Source organism: Leucoraja erinacea, chromosome 6, assembly GCF_028641065.1.
Source record: "Leucoraja erinacea ecotype New England chromosome 6, Leri_hhj_1, whole genome shotgun sequence".
In the NCBI taxonomy this organism is placed as follows: Eukaryota; Metazoa; Chordata; class Chondrichthyes; order Rajiformes; family Rajidae; genus Leucoraja; species Leucoraja erinaceus.
Window position 1 is genome coordinate 54,312,969 of NC_073382.1, and position 17,780 is coordinate 54,330,748.

Genomic DNA, 17,780 nt, shown 5'->3' on the forward strand with positions numbered 1-17,780 from the left:
AATGCTGGAGTAACTCAGCAGGACGGGCAGCATCTCTGGACAGTAGAGTCGAGACCCTTCTTCAGACACAATAGATTAGTGTGCAAAATTAGAGCACCTGGTATTGGGGGTAGGGTATTGGTATGGATAAAGAACCGTTTGGCAGACAGGAAGCAAAGAGGAATTAATGGGCCCTTTCCAGAATGGCAGGCAGTGACTAGTGGGGTGCCGCAAGGCTCGGTGCCGGGACCCCAGATATTTTCAATATATATTAATGATTTAGACGGGGGAATTAAACGTGACATCTCCAAGGTTGCGTATGACACAAAGCTGGGTAGCAGTGGTGAGGATGCTATTAGGCTGCAGGGCGAGTTGGATACGGTTGGTGAGTGGGCAGATGCATTATAATGTGGATAAATGTGATGTTATCCACTTTGGTGGCAAGAACAGGAAGGTAGATTATTTGAATGGTAGACACAAAATGCTGGAGTAACTCAGCGGGACATACAGCATTTCTGGAGAGAAGGAATGGGTGACGTTTTGGTTTGAGACCCTTCTTCAGACCATCTGAATTATCTGAATGGTGTCAGATTAGGAAAAGGGGAGGGAGGTGCAACAGGACCTGGGTGTGCTCATCAGTCACTGAAAGTAAGCATGCAGGTACAGCAGGCAGTGAAGGAAGCTACTAGCATGTTGGCCTTCATTGCGAGAGGATTTGAATTTAGGAGCAAAGAGGTCCTACTGCTGTTGTACAGGACCCTGGTGAGACCGCACCTGGAGTATTGTGTGCAATTTTGGTCTAATTTGAGGAAGGATATTCTTGCTATAGGGGGGGTTGCACGTAAGGTCACTGGGCCATAGGGCTTGACGCACGGAGCCGCTCAATCCATCTGGAGGACATCCGTAACTTCCGGTATATGTTATTAATGCAAGAAACGCCTACTTTCCTACCTGTTAAAAACCGCCAAAATGTTGAATTTTTGCGCTGTAAAGAATTGTGGAAGTCAGGGTAAGTGTGAGAGACATTTATCTAACTTCAGAATTTCAAAAGTGAAGCGAGAGCTGAATGGACAACAGCAGCTAAAGTGCTTGGCGAACATTGGCCGTGCAGATATCGGAATTGAAAATATTGAGGATTATCGCGTTTGCTCACTGCATTTCATCAACAGTAAGGCATTATTTGTGGTTTTTCTTGATTCCTTTGGTATCTAAAAAGTCTCAGAAGTGATAAATCTGGCTGTAAATTTTGCTTCAGAGGCGTTTTTGTTTGTATGTAAAAACCCATTTGGGAACCATGGGCGATTTTTAAATTTTACGGACAGATTTATCACCTGAAACCTTTTAGATGCGAAAGGAATCAAGAAAAAACACAAATAATGCCTTAGTTGATGAAATGCAGTGAGCAATCGGCCAATGTTCATCAAGCACTTTGGCTGTTGGCCCTTCTGCTCTCGCTTCTATCTACCGTAATTTCTCCTCACATTTGGAATTCTGAAGTAGGCTAAATGCCTCTCACGCTTATCCCGATTTCCATAATTATTTACAGCGCAAAAATGGACAATTTCGGCGGGTTTTAACGGGCCCGCTACGCTGGAAACAATGGTCAGTGCTTACCTGCAGTTCATCGCGTGTACTCCACTTGGCGCAGCGCAGCAACAGTACAGGTCATGGGTCGTGACCCGACTGCCGTGAAACCTCCCTATTGAGGGAGTGCAGCATAGCTTCACCAGGTTAATTCCTGGGATGGCGGGACTGACATATTATGAAATAATGGGTTGACTGGGCTTGTATTCACTGGAATTTAGAAGGATGAGAGGGGATCTTATAGAAAGATAAAATTCTTAAAAGGATTGGATAGGCTAGATGTAGGAAAAATGTTCCCGATGTTGGGGGATTCCAGAACCAGGGGTCACAGTTTAAGAATAAGGGGACATGTAGGACTGAGATGAGGAAAAACTTCTTTACCCGGAGTTGTGAATCTGTGGAATTCTCTGCCACAGAAGGTAGTAGAGGCCAATTCACTGGATGTTTTCAAAAGAGTTATATCTAGCTCTTGGGGCTTAAGGAATCAAGGGATATGGGGAAAAAGCAGGAACGGGGTAGATGATCAGCCATGATCATATTGAATGGCGGTGCTGGCTTGAAGGACCAAATGGCCTACTCCTGCTCCTATTTTTCTATGTATGGTTCCATGAAATGTTATCGAAGGTAGACACCAAAAGCTGGAGTACCTCAGCAGGACAGGCAGCATTTCTGGAGAGAAGGAATGGGTCAAGACCCTTCTTCAGACTGGTTAGGGATCCCATCTCTTAAGACATGCTGTCTGTCCCGCGAAGGAACAGCAGATGCTGGCGAATTCAGAAAGAAATGCACAATGACACACAGTGCTGGAGTGCAAGGAAAGGCGACGCTTCGTGTCGGGATCCTTTGGACTGATTGTAATTGTGTCTTTCCTCTCTTCAAGCTTTCTCCCCCCACCCCCACCATAATTAGCCTCGAAACATCACCTGTCCATGTTCTCCAGAGATGCTACCCAACCCGCTGAGTTTCTCCAGCACTTTGTGTATTTCATTGTTATTCCGTGTTAATTTGTAAGCCCATTATAACATTCACCATCGTCGGCAACTGGATACCTTCGCCCGAAGAAAGGTCCCACCCATGTTCTCTTGATCCACTGTTACTCCAGCACTTTGTGTCTTTTTGTTAAAATGACATAGTCATACAGTGTGGAAACAGGCCCATCGACCCAACTTTCCCACACCGGCCAACATGTCCCAGCTACACTAGTCCCACCTGCCATATCCCTCCAAACCTGTCCTACCCATGTACCTGTCTAACTGTTTCTTAAATGTTGGGATAGTCCCAGCCTCAACTACCTCCTCTGGCAGCTTGTTCCATACACCCACCACCCTTTGCGTGAAAAAGTTACCCCTCAGATTCCTATTCAATGTTTTCCCCTTCACCTTAAACCTATGTCCTCTGGACCTCGATTCACCTACTCTGGGCAAGAGACTCTGCATCTACCTGATCTATTCCTTTCTTGTTTTTATAAACTGTAATTATCTAAATGGTGGCCGATTGGGAAAGGGGGAGATGCAGCGAGACCTGGGTGTCATGGTACACCAGTCATTGAAGGTAGGCATGCAGGTGCAGCAGGCAGTAAAGAAAGCGAATGGTATGTTAGCTTTCATTGCAAAAGGATTTGAGTATAGGAGCAGGGAGGTTCTACTGCAGTTGTACAGGGTCTTGGTGAGACCACACCTGGAGTATTGCGTACAGTTTTGGTCTCCAAATCTGAGGAAGGACATTATTGCCATAGAGGGAGTGCAGAGACGGTTCACCAGACTGATTCCTGGGATGTCAGGACTGTCTTATGAAGAAAGACTGGATAGACTTGGTTTATACTCTCTAGAATTTAGGAGATTGAGAGGGGATCTTATAGAAACTTACAAAATTCTTAAGGGGTTGGACAGGCTAGATGCAGGAAGATTGTTCCCGATGTTAGGGAAGTCCAGGACAAGGGGTCACAGCTTAAGGATAAGGGGGAAATCCTTTAAAACCGAGATGAGAAGAACTTTTTTCACACAGAGAGTGGTGAATCTCTGGAACTCTCTGCCACAGAGGGTAGTCGAGGCCAGTTCATTGGCTATATTTAAGAGGGAGTTAGATGTGGCCCTTGTGGCTAAGGGGATCGGGGGGTTTTGGAGAGAAGGCAGGTACGGGATACTGAGTTGGATGATCAGCCATGATCATATTGAATGGCGGTGCAGGCTCGAAGGGCCGAATGGCCTACTCCTGCACCTAATTTCTATGTTTCTATGTAAGATCATCCCTTATCCTCCTGCGCTCCAAGGAATAGAGTCCCAGCCTACTCAACCTCTCTCTATATCTCAGATCTTCTAGTCCTGGAAACATCGTCGTAAATCCTCTCTGTACCCTTTCCAGCTTGACAATGTATTTCCTATAACATGGTGCCCAGAACTGAACACAATACTCTAAATGCAGTCTCACCAATGTCTTATGCAACTGCAACATGATCTCCCAACTTCTATACTCAATACTATGATGGATACTCCGACATCTGCAGCCCCTTGTGTCTGCCATTCACCTCTTAGATCTGTGATTTCAAGGCACGGGTCAGGTCATAGTTATCTTTCTAACCTGATTTGTATTGGCCGCGATGAAAATTGCTTTAAAGAGATGGCACAGTGCTGGTGGAGCTGCTGGCTCACTGAGCCAGTGACCCGGGTTTGATCCTGACCTTGGTGCTGTCTGTGTGGAGTTTGCACGTTTGTTCTGTGACCGCATGGGTTTCCTGTAGATGAGAACGCGGAATAACATAAAACTAGTGTGAACAGGTGATAGATGGTCAGCCTGGGCCAAAGGCCCTGTTTCCATGCTGTATCTAAATTAAAAATCTTTCCCCTCTCACTTTAAACCGATGTCGCCTGGTTCCTGATTCCCCTGCTCTGGGTAAAATACTGTGCATTCACCCTATCCCCCTCAGGATATATTTTCCCTCAAACAAGACCCATTTTGTAATAATGCAGGCACACAAACGGTAAGCCAGTTTTGGATGTAATTGTTTAACATGTGTGGAGAAGAAAACAGTAGTTGCAAAATACCCCGTTTCAACAATTTGTGGTGATATTTGCATCTCATGAACTGAGCTGAAAATGTTTTTATATATTTAATATATATAATATGTAGAAATGTATCAATACTGAAAATCTGCTAAATGTATTTATATTTGTTCATTAATGCACTGAATATGCTATCATAAATTCCAAAGATAGACACAAAAAGCTGGACGCAGTCTGAAGAAGGATCTCGACCCGAAATGCCACCCATTCCTTCTGTCCAGAGATGCTGCCTGTCCCGCTGAGTTACTCCAGCTTTTTGTGGCATCTGCAGTTCCTTCTTACATATCCTAAATTCCAATTTGGCCAATTAGTTTTCTAATCATTTAAACATTTTATTGCAGATAAAAGATGTAATGTGTTTTGTTCTATGGGGATTTTAAGGTTTGTTTTAGTTTGCAACTTAAGTCAGCAACTTAATATTTTGTTATTATAACGTTTTTTTGTAATTTTGCCCACTTAGTACAGTTATTAGAAATTCTGGGGATGGAGGATGGAAGTTTTGGGCTGGGTTCCTAACCCCTCATTACAATGTGTTTTGCCATTAGTGCCAGACTGCTTTTTCTTGCAACATAATTTTTGGACAGCTTTACTTTGCCTGTTGTTGTGTTTCTCATTCTGAATTAATTATATTTGAACATTCATATATCCTGGAATGCATTTCATTTATTTGATTTCTCTAATCATGCCTCTTGTTGTCTCATGTCCTCATTTTTTTTTAAATCCAAGCATTTGGGAGGGGAGAGGGTAGGGAGAGAGAGGGGAGAAAGGGTGGGGAGAGGAAGAGGGTGGACAAAAAAAAAAATAAATAAAATAAAATGTTCGGCACGGACTAGAAGGGTCGAGATGGCCTGTTTCCGTGCTGTAATTGTTATATGGTTATTATGTGCATTGTTTATAATTTTTCTCCATTTGTAGTCATTATCCTGATTATTCTCTCTCCAGGTTAAAAAATAACTTATTTTTTTACCATTTTTGTATGTACTGTTGCATTCTCTTATTGTTTTCTTTTGTTACTATGACTATGTTGTTGGCTTTCCATTATTTTGATGCTGTGGTGTAGCTTAACCTGAAAATATATTTTTTGATTTTTGCATCTTATTTATACTTTGATCTCAAAACAACCTAATTTTGAAGTAAAAGGCACAACATTTTCTAAGTGATATATCACGCTTTCCGTAACTATTTCTTTGAATGTTCGACACTTTTGAGAAATGACATTCATAATCATTTTTAAACTTTAAACATTCTGTTTTGACTGCACATCCATATAATTTGGAGCACATTGTGTGCTATTCGAGTAACTTCTGTTGCAAATACATTGTTCAGAAACTCTCGTCAAGACTTCTTCATACGTTGCAGAAGTCTCATACTGTCATGGCACTTTTATCAAGCATAAAAATTGGATTGTGCATGCAGCCTGGATTTGTTTTCTTCTTAATAAACTTTGATCTTTCTGAAAGTTTTCCAAAATGTAAAACGTGACAAACAGACGAGCATGTCCATGGCTCACAAACGTGTGACACTGGTGTTCAAAGTGAAATAGAAGCAAAAAGCCTGGGAATCTTTTGAGTAAATAATTGGATATGTCTTTAGATTTCAGTGATTTAATAAATTAAAATAGAAGAAATGTTCTCCTTCCATAGGTGGTGATTCGACGTTTACCTCCTAACCTAACCAAAACACAACTAGAAGAACAATTGCATCCACTACCAACGCATGATTATTTTGAATTCTGTGCTGCAGATGTAAGGTATGAAATGTATTGGATCCATTTATAAGTGGTTCATATTAATAATATTATTACAATGCAATGAAACATAAGATTCAGTGACTCATTGATAGTCACTCATGCAAATACAATATAAACGGTATTTGGTTTTCTCCTATATATTTAAATTTTGCTTATTAATTGACACATACCTAAGAAAACTATATTTCTTAATAAAACACAATGTTTTAAAGCTGTTGAAATGGTATTGCTGCATTACAAATGGTATTGTAACTCAGCTATAATTTTTGGTGAAAGTCAAAATTGTACTGAATGCTGTTTTAGTTTCAGAGTTACTGGCATTTAAAACTAGTCGAAGGATATATATATTTTTGCAACTTGGACACTTGGATCCTAACATATACACCCTTGGTGTCCAATACTGTAGGTCATAAATCAACAGCAATTCTAGTGTTTAAGCAAATTTATAAAGTCTCCAGACAATGCCTTTTTTGCAAGCTGTCTTTCTAAAGTTCTAAAAACAAATTTGAAGAAACAATTTTCAGATTGATAATCTCCTTTCACTATCTCTATAACTTAGTATAATAGAATTTGCCTCTTTCAAAAGAGTTAATATTTCAAAAACATACTGATTTTCCAACTATTACCTTTTGCACCTGCAAGGTAAATAACAACAATTGAACAGATTTTCAACTTGCTGGACACAATTTGAATATAAAAGAGAGGCTCGAGATACTAGAAGTCCCATAAGTTGGACACTGAGTATTGTTCATTATTGATACCCTGGAAAAGAAAATTACGGCCATTTTTGTTTTTCCATTTTAGTCACTTGAAAGAAAAGGTGGGTCACTTTATATAAAATGTAGTCTATTTATTTGATCCTGTTGGGGGGGAGGGACACAAATTGGGAAAGCTAGTAGTCAGTGTGTGAGGCAGGAGGCAGAGAAGGGTAGCACTCTGACCCAAAATGTAGGGGAGAAAAAAGAAAAAGACAATAAACAGAGAATAAGAGAGGGTGGGTTTCTTAAATGTGTATATTTTAATGCTAGGACCATTGTAAGAAAGGTGGATGAACTTAGAGCCTGGATTGACACATGGAAGTATGATGTTGTGGTGATCAGTGAAACGTGGTTGCAGGAGGGCTGTGATTGGAACTAAATATTCCAGGATTTCGTTGCTTCAGGTGTGATAGAATTGGAGGGGCAAGAGGTGGAGGTGTTGCATTGCTTATCAGGGAAGATATTACAGCAGTGCTTTGGCAGGATAGATTAGAGGGCTCATCTAGGGAGGCTATTTGGGTGGAACTGAGAAATGGGAAAGGGGTAGCAACACTTATAGGGGTATATTATACACCGCCAGATGGGGAGCGAGAATTGGAAGAGCAAATATGTAAGGAGATCGCAGATATTAGTAGTAAATACAAGGAAGTGATTGTGGGAGATTTCAATTTTCCACACATAGACTGGGAAACACATTCTGTAAATGGGCTGGATGGGTTGGAGTTTGTAAAATGTGTGCAGGATAGTTTTTTGCAGCAATACATAGAGGTACCTACTAGAGATGGGGCGGTGCTGGACCTCCTGTTAGGAAATGAGACGGGTCAGGTGGCAGAGGTATGCATTGGGGAAGAGTTCGGGTCCAGTGATCACAATCCCATTAGTTTCAATATAATTATGGAGAGGGTCAGAACTGGACCTAGGGTTGAGATTTTTGATTGGAGAAAGGCTAACTTTGATGTGATGCGAAAGGATTTAAAAGAAGTAAATTGGGACATTTCGTTTTATGGGAAAGATGTGGAAGAGAAATGGAGGACATTTAAAGGTGAAATTTTAAGAGTACAGAATCTTTATGTCCCTGTTCGGTTGAAAGGAAATAGTAAAAATTGGAAAGCACCATGGTTTTCAAGGGAAATTGGACACGTGGTTCGGAAAAAGAGAGAGATCTACAATAATTATAGGCGGCATGGAGTAAATGAGATGCTTGAGGAGTATAAAGAATGTAAAAAGAATCTTAAGAAATAAATTAGAAAAGCTAAAAGAAGATATGAGGTTGCTTTGGCGAGTAAGGTGAAAGTAAATCCAAAGGGTTTCTACAACTATATTAATAGCAAAAGGATAACAAGGGATAAAATTGGTCCATTAGAGAGTCAGAGTGGACAGCTATCTGCAGAGCCAAAAGAGATGGGGGAGATATTGAACAATTTATTTTCTTTGGTATTCACCAAGGAGAAGGATATTGAATTATGTGAGGTAAGAGAAACAAGTAGAGTAGCTATGGAAACTATGAGATTCAAAGAAGAGGAAGTACCGACACTTTTGAGAAATATAAAAGTGGATAAGTCTCCAGGTCCGGACAGGATATTCCCTAGGACATTGAGGGAAGTTAGTGTAGAAATAGCAGGGGCTATGACAGAAATATTTCAAATGTCATTAGAAACGGGAATAGCGCCGGAGGATTGGCGTACTGCGTATGTTGTTCCATTGTTTAAAAAGGGTTCTAAGAGTAAACCTAGCAATTATAGACCTGTTAGTTTGACGTCAGTGGTGGGCAAATTAATGGAAAGGATACTTAGAGATAATATATATAAGCATCTAGATAAACAGGGTCTGATTAGGAACAGTCAACATGGATTTGTGCCTGGAAGGTCATGTTTGACTAATCTTCTTGAATTATTATTAAGGATTGTTAAGTATGCAGATGATACTAAGATAGGTGGGGTTGTGGATAATGAAATAGATTTTCAAAGTCTACAGAGAGATTTATGCCAGTTGGAAGAGTGGGCTGAAAGATGGCAGATGGAGTTTAATACTGATAAGTGTGAGGTGCTACATCTTGGCAGGACAAATCAAAATAGGACGTACATGGTAAATGGTAGGGAATTGAAGAATGGTTGAACAGAGGGATCTGGGAATAACTGTGCACAGTTCCCTGAAGGTGGAATCTCATGTAGATAGGGTGGTAAAGAAAGCTTTTGCTGTGCTGGCCTTTATAAATCAGAGCATTGAGTATAGAAGTTGGGATGTAATGTTAAAATTGTACAAGGCATTGGTGAGGCCAATTCTGGAGTATGGTGTATTTTGGTCGCCTAATTATAGGAAGGATGTCAATAAAATAGAGAGATTACAGAGGAGATTTACTAGAATGTTGCCTGGGTTTCAGCAACTAATTTACAGAGAAAGGTTGAACAAGTTAGGTCTTTATTCTTTGGAGCGCAGAAGGTTAAGGGGGGACTTGATAGAGGTCTTTAAAATGATGAGAGGGGTGGACAGGGTTGACCTGGATATGCTTTTCCCACTGAGAGTAGGGAAGATTTGAACAAGAGGACATGACTTGAGAATTAAGGGACAGAAGTTTAGGGGTAACATGAGGGGGAACTTCTTTACTCAGAGAGTGGTAGCTGTGTGGAATGAGCTTCCAGTGAAGGTGGTGGAGGCAGGTTCGATTTTATCATTGAAAAATAAATTGGATAGTCATATGGATGGGAAAGGAATGGAGGGTTATGGTCTGAGTGCAGGTAGATGGGGCTAGGGGAGAATACGTGTTCGGCACGGACTAGAAGGGCCGAGATGGCCTGTTTCCGTGCTGTAATTGTTATGGTTATATGTTTCTTAACCCTACACCGTTCAAATATCTTGGAGCCCCGCTTCTATATTCATCCTGATTTCATTGTATGGTGAATCATAATAATAATCATCATAATAAGTATATTTCATTATTAATATTGAACAGAAAGTCAGCTGCACGTCTGAGATGTCATCACTCAGATAAATTGTTAAGATGAGCATTATTGGTCTTTTCCGTATCTGTAAAAATATTATCTGTATCCTTGAAAGGTAAAGAGACATTCATCTTGTTGGGTTTTTTTTTTTAATTGCCACTTTTAAGTATTGTTGATCACTCTTGTTGTTGCCACATCTTTTTGTGCATTGCCTGCACTTTACAAATATGTTATTGAAAGATATCTTGCATTGCACATTTCTTTTAACGTTGGATTTCCGTCTATGTAAGAGAGCTCAGGTTTGCAATCGTGATCTAAAATATTTATATGATATACATATTATGAACAATGCATTTGCAGACTTTAAAAGAGGCATTCATTGAATAGTAACAATATTAGCTTAAACTTTTTGGATTGGATTAACATTTGTCTTTTATCTTTGAAAAAGTATTTTGATTCAGTTGTTTCACCCAACAGATTTAAGTAATTTGTACAAAGCACCATATTTGTGCAGATTACACATAAACATTTAGAAGTTGATAAGTGGATTTTTCTTATTTATTTCTTAGTGATATGTGAATCTTAGGATTTTTTTTCTGTGTGCAATTATTATCCAAATATTTTTGTTCTTCCTCAGCCTTTACCCCCACCTATTCTCCAGAGCGTATATCAATTTTAAAAATCCTGATGATATAATTCTGTTCAGAGACCGATTTGATGGATATATCTTCATTGATAATAAAGGTAAAGATGCAAAATGTTTTAGTCTCAATCCAAACAGTCCCATTTACACATTAAATGCCATTGGTGTTGCATCTCCTATAATGTTAACTTTCATATGTGATGGCACCAAATAACTTAAGGCTTAATTGTTACTTGTGTAAAAAAAATATGTGTATATATATGTGTGTGTATAAACAAAACAAATACAATATTTACAAAGATAAAAACATGACCGCAAGTACACATCTAGGACATAATAAATAAATATATATGTTGCACCAAGTTTTGTTCCGATCAGTTGAATGTCGTAAAAGTTAGCGAGGCTTAAAAAATCTTAAAAACCGCGTGTGCGCAGATCGATCTCTTCTCCAGCCGTTCAGCGCCACGCGGATTAGTCTCTTCCACTGTCACTCATCGGGACGGTCCGCCCCTTCCTGTGCCATCGCGCCTTTACTGGAGCTGAGGATGGCAGGTGGAGGTTTCCAACCGGGCACAATTTTCAGAGGGACCCCAAGCAGCCCAGCTTCGGAGACCCTGCCCAGCCCAGAGTCGGAGACCCAGCCCATCCCCCAGAACCCCCCCCCCCCCCCCGCCCAACCCCAAACCCCCACCCCCCCCCCACCTCCCACACACACACACACACACAACCTCCCCCATACATCCCTCCTCCCCCCTTCCCACATCCTACCTCCCTCCCCCTCCCACACACACACAACCTCCCTCATACATCCCCTCTTCACACTCCCCCCTCCCCCTCCCCCCCCCCCCCCCCATCAGCACCATCTCCCCCCTCCTACACCTCCCTGTCCACACACACACACCTCCTCCCCTCCCACCCCACACCACCGCCCGCCACATACCCCACTTCCCTCCCCTCCCCCTTCCATTCCTTCCTCACCCCCCCCCCCACACATGAAGAGGAAGGGGAGGGAGTGCTCGGGGACGAGGAGAAATGAGCCACGCCTGCGCAGTTAGGGGCTATGGGTAAGTGGTGGAATATTGCATTGAGGGAACGGTTTGCGTTGGGGGAACGGGTGAGTGGTGGAATATTGCTATAAATAGATAGAAATAGATAGATCAAGTATCAACTTGTTTGCATGAATTTCAGATTAGGATTTTAAAATGTTTTTTAGTTGTGATGTATTATATATTAGTCAAAGACCAATCCTTATTGTGGTCAAATGTTTTAAACTACAGGTCCACCCTGATTTTCTGGCAACAGGTAGTCTGGCATCTCTTTTATACCAGACATAATTAGAAGAGCACACTTGAGGTGTGTGTGTATGTGTATATGTCCCCAGAAGTCCCTCCGAAAATGTGATGCCTAGCCCGGGAGAGGCAGACGATGTCAATCTCATCGGGACTTCTGCGGCCGTTCAGCGGGCTGGGGCTCCAGAAGTTTGCAGGCCTCATGGCGGCCAAGGTGGACCATTCTGGTACCGTTGGACCTCTTAGAGGCCCGCGCGGGTAGCGGGCGCACCTGCCCCATTGCATTTTCGGCAGATTCGGCAAATCTTGAGTCGGCAGGGGTCAGTTCTGATGAGGTGTATTGTTGTCTCATTATTATGTGAACCTTGTTGGTCCGGCAAAACAGATAATATGGCAGTACTCTGGAGCCAAAAATACCAGAAAATTGGTAGTGGACCTTTATATCATCACTTATGTTTACACTAATATTTTGCTAATATGACTCGTATTTGAAGCACAAAAATACTAAATGAAAACACATTTTTGTTTTGAAACTTGTTTTAAACAATAAATGACTATCTTCCTGCAATTGGAACTCATCTAGGCCAGGAATATCCAGCTGTAGTTGAATTTGCACCATTTCAAAAAATTTCTAAAAGGAAACTGAAGAAGAAAGATACAAAATCGGGGAGTATTGAAGAAGGTAATTATCTACCCCTAGGCAAAGTAAGAGAGAACACTATATGTTCAGTCACTTTTTATCTCACAAATAGAATACGCAATTGCATAAACAAAATTGTAAATTTGTTGTTTCATTTAAGTATTTTTTTTCAGACAATACCTATTGAGCGTCCAGCTTGAACATGAATTTATATATGGGAAATATCGAAGAGGGGCAATAAATCCTTTATTTATTGGACCTATTTATCCCTATATCTTACTATTGCTGGTGCTTACGTGGATATCAATCAAATAAAAATAAACACACTGGCGTACTAAGGCACAGGAGAGTCACAAAGAATGGAAGGAAGTGAAGCTATTCAGAGAAATGTCCAGCATAAACAAACAACAGAATTTAAATTTCTTTACAGAGAATATTTTGGACTAGTTTACGTATCATTTTACAGTTTTTAAATACAGTAATTCATAAGACAGTATAATTACACATCTATCTAGAAAGGATCTACAGTACCTTATTCTGGAACACTACTAGAAAGTTTGCCTCTGTCACTGCTGAGAAAGTCTATTTCATATGTTGGTTATTGTTTGTGGAAACACATTTACCAATTTGAAAGCATCTCTTCACCTTTATCACAAGATCCACTTTAATGCCAAATGGGATGAATATGTCCAATAAATAGGAACTCACCGGTCTTTCTTAGAATCATTGCATGAATGTCACAGACTGAGAACATGCAAATTGTTAAGAGCATAAATGGAAGGAATACACCACAAACTCCTGCTGCTAAATGCTGCTCCACTATTCTGTAAGATCTGGCTCAGTGCCTGCATCAACTTTACTTGCACTGCATCCCATGTTCATCGCAATAGATTTGAAGTTTGTTTTACATCCTAGTGTTCGATCTTAATGGTAAATGGAGTATTCTCTAAATTTCTCAGATTCAATCTGCTAATCAAAATCATATTCAAATTCATTTTCTTGTGTCATTTGTAATGTCAATTATAGAAATTAGGTATTTATTTTTTCTTTTAATTTAAAGTGTATTATATTTGGAAGGTAATTACATTTTTTTAATGTAATTATAGATCCCGAGTACAAGAAGTTTTTGGAAAGTTACTGTGCAGATGAAGAAAAAGTTGCAGCTAATCCAGAGACGTTACTGGGAGAGATAGAGGCAAAGACCAGAGAACTGATTGGTTAGTCTGATGGTGATTTTCAGGTCCACTTTCATCACAATTATTTTGGAGAACTTTATTCAGGAGCATAGCGGATTGATATTTTACTATATCATTAGGTCAGTATCAATAACTGATCAGATGTGAGTTAAACAATACAGGGAGGTATTTTCTGTTGTGCATGTTTTCATTCAATATATTTTTTACTAGGAACATTTTAATTTTAATTTGAAATCGAATATTGGGATTAAATTTCTAACCCAAAGAGGACAACTACTTTTGAGGTCAAAGAGGACAAAATCTCTGGTTGATTTGTTTTTGTTTCTTATATATTTATTTTAAGTAACGTTGATGATTGACACTAACAGTATGTGTGATATCAGAAAATAAGTTGTTTTTAATTCTAATTGCATTGGCAAAATTAAAATCTTTAAATATTTTGTGGTATTGCTGAAAGATCAATACATTAAGTCATACAATTCAGCTGTTTCACCATAGACTTGGGTATGTTTCTTTCCCCAAGTGTACATCTAATTCCCTTCTAAAAATGACAATTGAATCTGCTTCTGTCACTCATTGGCATAATGCATTCTAGATCATGGTTACAAGGTGTGAGAAAAATCCTCTTTTATTTTTGGTCATTTTGTTTGTACTTAAGTCTGTGTCTTTGGTTATTGACCAAACATTCTCCTTGTCAACCTCTATTAAACTATCCTTAATTTTGAACATGACTGTTAAATAAACACTTGACCTTCTCTGCTCTGAGAAAAATTACACATTTTGCAATGCGCTTAATTAAATCCTTCATCCCAATATATTAGTTCACTTCTGCACAGTCTTCGTGGCTTTGAGGTCCTTTCAAAAGTCCGGTCCATTAAATTTGTCAGTGTTCTTAGCTGAGATTTAACCAGTAATTCAAACAAGAGAACAAAATCTCTCCGTTGTGCAATGCCTTTCGTAGTTTGAGACCATGCCAGAAAACTTCAAATCTAAAGCTAACAGCACACTGTTTCTGCAAATGACAATAAGATAATGATTAGATAAACTATACTATTGACGTTGTTTGAAGGATGAATGTTGGCCAGAACATGATCTGTAGCTCCTCTGTAATGCTACATAGTGCAGAATTTGTATATCCACTTGAAAGAACAGTTGCAAATTTAGCCAAAGGCCATAATATTTTTGACAGTGAAATGCTATTGCACTTCTACACTAAAAACAGGGTCACAGAATGAGTATAGCTGAGAAGGAGACTTTGTGGCCAATCAGGTCCCGACTGAATCTGTGCAAGAACAACACCTTTTAATGCCACAATTAATTTTTGCCTTTACACACTGTTGAAATTCATTCCAGAACCTGGTTATGTCATCCACACCCAAGTCTAATTATGTATGAATTCATCCTTTTTGACATCATCCCACTGGCGCAGAAATTAGAATAAGTAGCACAATCTATTTGAATTCCATCATATTGAAATAAACATCTGACAAATTGGCCAGTTAACAACTATTCCTGGATCAGTCAAAAAAGTTGCCCAGAACTCCCCCCCCCCCCCCCCCCCCCCCCCCCCCCCCCCCCCCCCCCCCCCCCCCCCCCCCCCCAGGACCCCCCCCCCCCCCCCCCCCCCCCCCCCCCCCCCCCCCCCCCCCAGACACTCCCCCCCCCCCCCCCCCCCCCCCCCATATAAGTTACATAAAACTTGTAAAATGATTTTCAGCATCAAACCCACATCAAATAATATCACTCCTGGCAATGCCATCTAGGAAATGTTTCTGTTTTCCTGAGAATGCTTTTCATCGGTTACCCTGAGGCACCCATGCCTGAAGCAGTCACATGTAAGTTCCATATAGCCTTTCTAGATGCATTGCAGTTTCTCAACTATATACTTTTTCTTTCATGAATTTTGTGAGTTTCAAGTTTACCATGTGGCATTTGTGACTCAAATAAAATATAGCAATATTAAAATCAATCAGGATGAAAGGGAATAAAACAATTTTAAAAATAAGCTGAAACAAAAGATGTAATGCCTCAAGTGGCAGCAGTGGCTTTGTGGGGAATATTCATCTCCGAGGTAGAAACAAATTTCTACTCTATTAGGCTTTCACATAAATGCTGTTTTTAAAGAGTTTTGTTTGAGGCGCTGTCTTTCTGGCGACACTTTATAGTGAGGCTTTGTTTGGCAATGATGAAAAGGTTCCATGATTTTCTTTTTTCCAAGAGTAGATTTCTACCTCTAACCTAGCTGATATTTAGGTTTCCTGGTCATTTATTTAATCGGTGTTTGTGAGACCTTGCTGTGCACGAATTGATTTTTGCTTTTCCATATTTTCTAACAGGGAGTACCCTTCAAAAGCACTTCATTGGCTGTTAAGTGCTTTGGGACACCGTGAAAAGCATTATATGAATGCAACGTCTGCCTTTCTTGTATATGGTTGGGTCTGCCTCGCACAAGTTCGACTAATGAACCATACCTAATCTCATGAATTGAGTTGGTGATCCAAATGCCCCTTATTTATCTGATTTAAGATGTGATCACCATTACACCAGACAAGCAACTATATACTTGTTGAGAACAATAACTGATTTTCATTGCATTGTTTGGTAGTTTCGATATCCGAGATCTTCATTAGTATCCATTTATTTCATTGCTTACATAAATTTGATGGTGCAATGACAACTTTAATCCCTAAGCATTAAAAATATTGAATTTAGTATATGAATCTCATATTTATCTATATTGCTTCACTGGTATCTTTAATAACTGTATACTTGTTTTCTGCATGTGTTAACCTTTAATTCTTATTTTTAAAGAATATGAAAACAAAAGAGCAAGAGAAATGGGATGAGAATCAATAGCTCTAGTTAAGGAGCTAGACCAGCAATGGCATGATGAGCTGGGTGGCATCCATGTGTGCTATACATTTTATGATTTCTCACAATATTGGGCTCAGTATTTTTTCCAGTTCATGGTTTATATGTACAGCCTGAAAATTTGTTTTTGCATTGCTAGCAGGTACAGACCAATTCCCAACTCTGGAGAATGTCTATAGCCAGGAACTTAAGGGTGTAAACAGAACTTGGAAGCAGCTGCACGGGTACAAGAACACAGGTGCGCAGTTGTTTTAAAGTCACAGCTGTGACTATTGAACCACTGCATAATTGCACTTGTTCACTAAGCCAATTGAAATCAATTCCGCAATGTAAACTGGGAAAATTCAAAATATCAGCATTCTTAATTAGCAGAATAACTTCCTCACTGTTGTGCTAATTTTTAAAGGAAGAAGAAAAATTAATTTGACCTACATATGTTTAAATTACCAAGATTTATATAATTTTTGAAAAAGTAATAACAATGATTTTTTTAAAGGCATGTAATAGCAATAACAATTTGCATGAATACCCTAAAACATAAATTGTGCCAATGTATTTCATTTTAGAGGAATGATATATAATTGGTGGTTTTAGAAAACTAAATTTAATTACTGCATTATTTCTAGCCAGGCGAACCACACCTCTTCTGGAATATATTAAGAACAAGAAGCTGGAAAAGCAGGTGAAATTTTATGTTTTAAACTGTCTTTGTCATTAAATAACATTTGTTTATAAAACTGGCATTTTCTTCAATTGGGCATTATATTCCAGCGAATTAGAGAGGAAAAAAGAGAAGAAAGAAGGAGACGAGAGTTGGAAAAAAAACGTTTGCGAGAAGAAGAAAAAAGGAAACGTAGAGAGGAAGAAAGACGTAAAAGAAAAGAAGCAGAGAAACAGAAAAAAATAGCGGAAAAGGAAAGAAAGGAAGAAATAAAAATTAAGGTTAATTTCTTTACTTTAGTAGATTGGTGAATGCATCCATAATTTTAATTTAAGATGCAATTTGATTTTGTGTCAAATATTCATTTATAATAGTAAAACACAGGCTGCTCATTAAGGTCTACATTGCCAG

General features: G+C 39.5%; 1 protein-coding gene across 6 annotated transcripts in view; it reads left to right on the forward strand.

Moving 5' to 3' along the window:
• Positions 1–17,780, forward strand: part of upf3a (UPF3A regulator of nonsense mediated mRNA decay) — a 36,939-nt gene that overhangs the window by 1,164 nt on the left and 17,995 nt on the right. For 4 of the 6 annotated variants that reach the window (XR_008723622.1, XM_055637065.1, XM_055637070.1 and 1 more), the window contains exons 2-8: positions 6,266–6,372; positions 10,707–10,813; positions 12,585–12,683; positions 13,748–13,858; positions 16,848–16,946; positions 17,335–17,390; positions 17,480–17,650. Coding sequence is in view for 5 of the 6 variants with exons in the window: in XM_055637065.1 (XP_055493040.1) it covers positions 6,266–6,372; positions 10,707–10,813; positions 12,585–12,683; positions 13,748–13,858; positions 16,848–16,946; positions 17,335–17,390; positions 17,480–17,650 (750 nt within the window). In the remaining variant the exon portion in view is untranslated. The remainder of the gene's footprint in view (positions 1–6,265; positions 6,373–10,706; positions 10,814–12,584; positions 12,684–13,747; positions 13,859–16,847; positions 16,947–17,334; positions 17,391–17,479; positions 17,651–17,780) is intronic. The other 2 variants (XM_055637066.1, XM_055637069.1) reach the window with 2 other exon arrangements.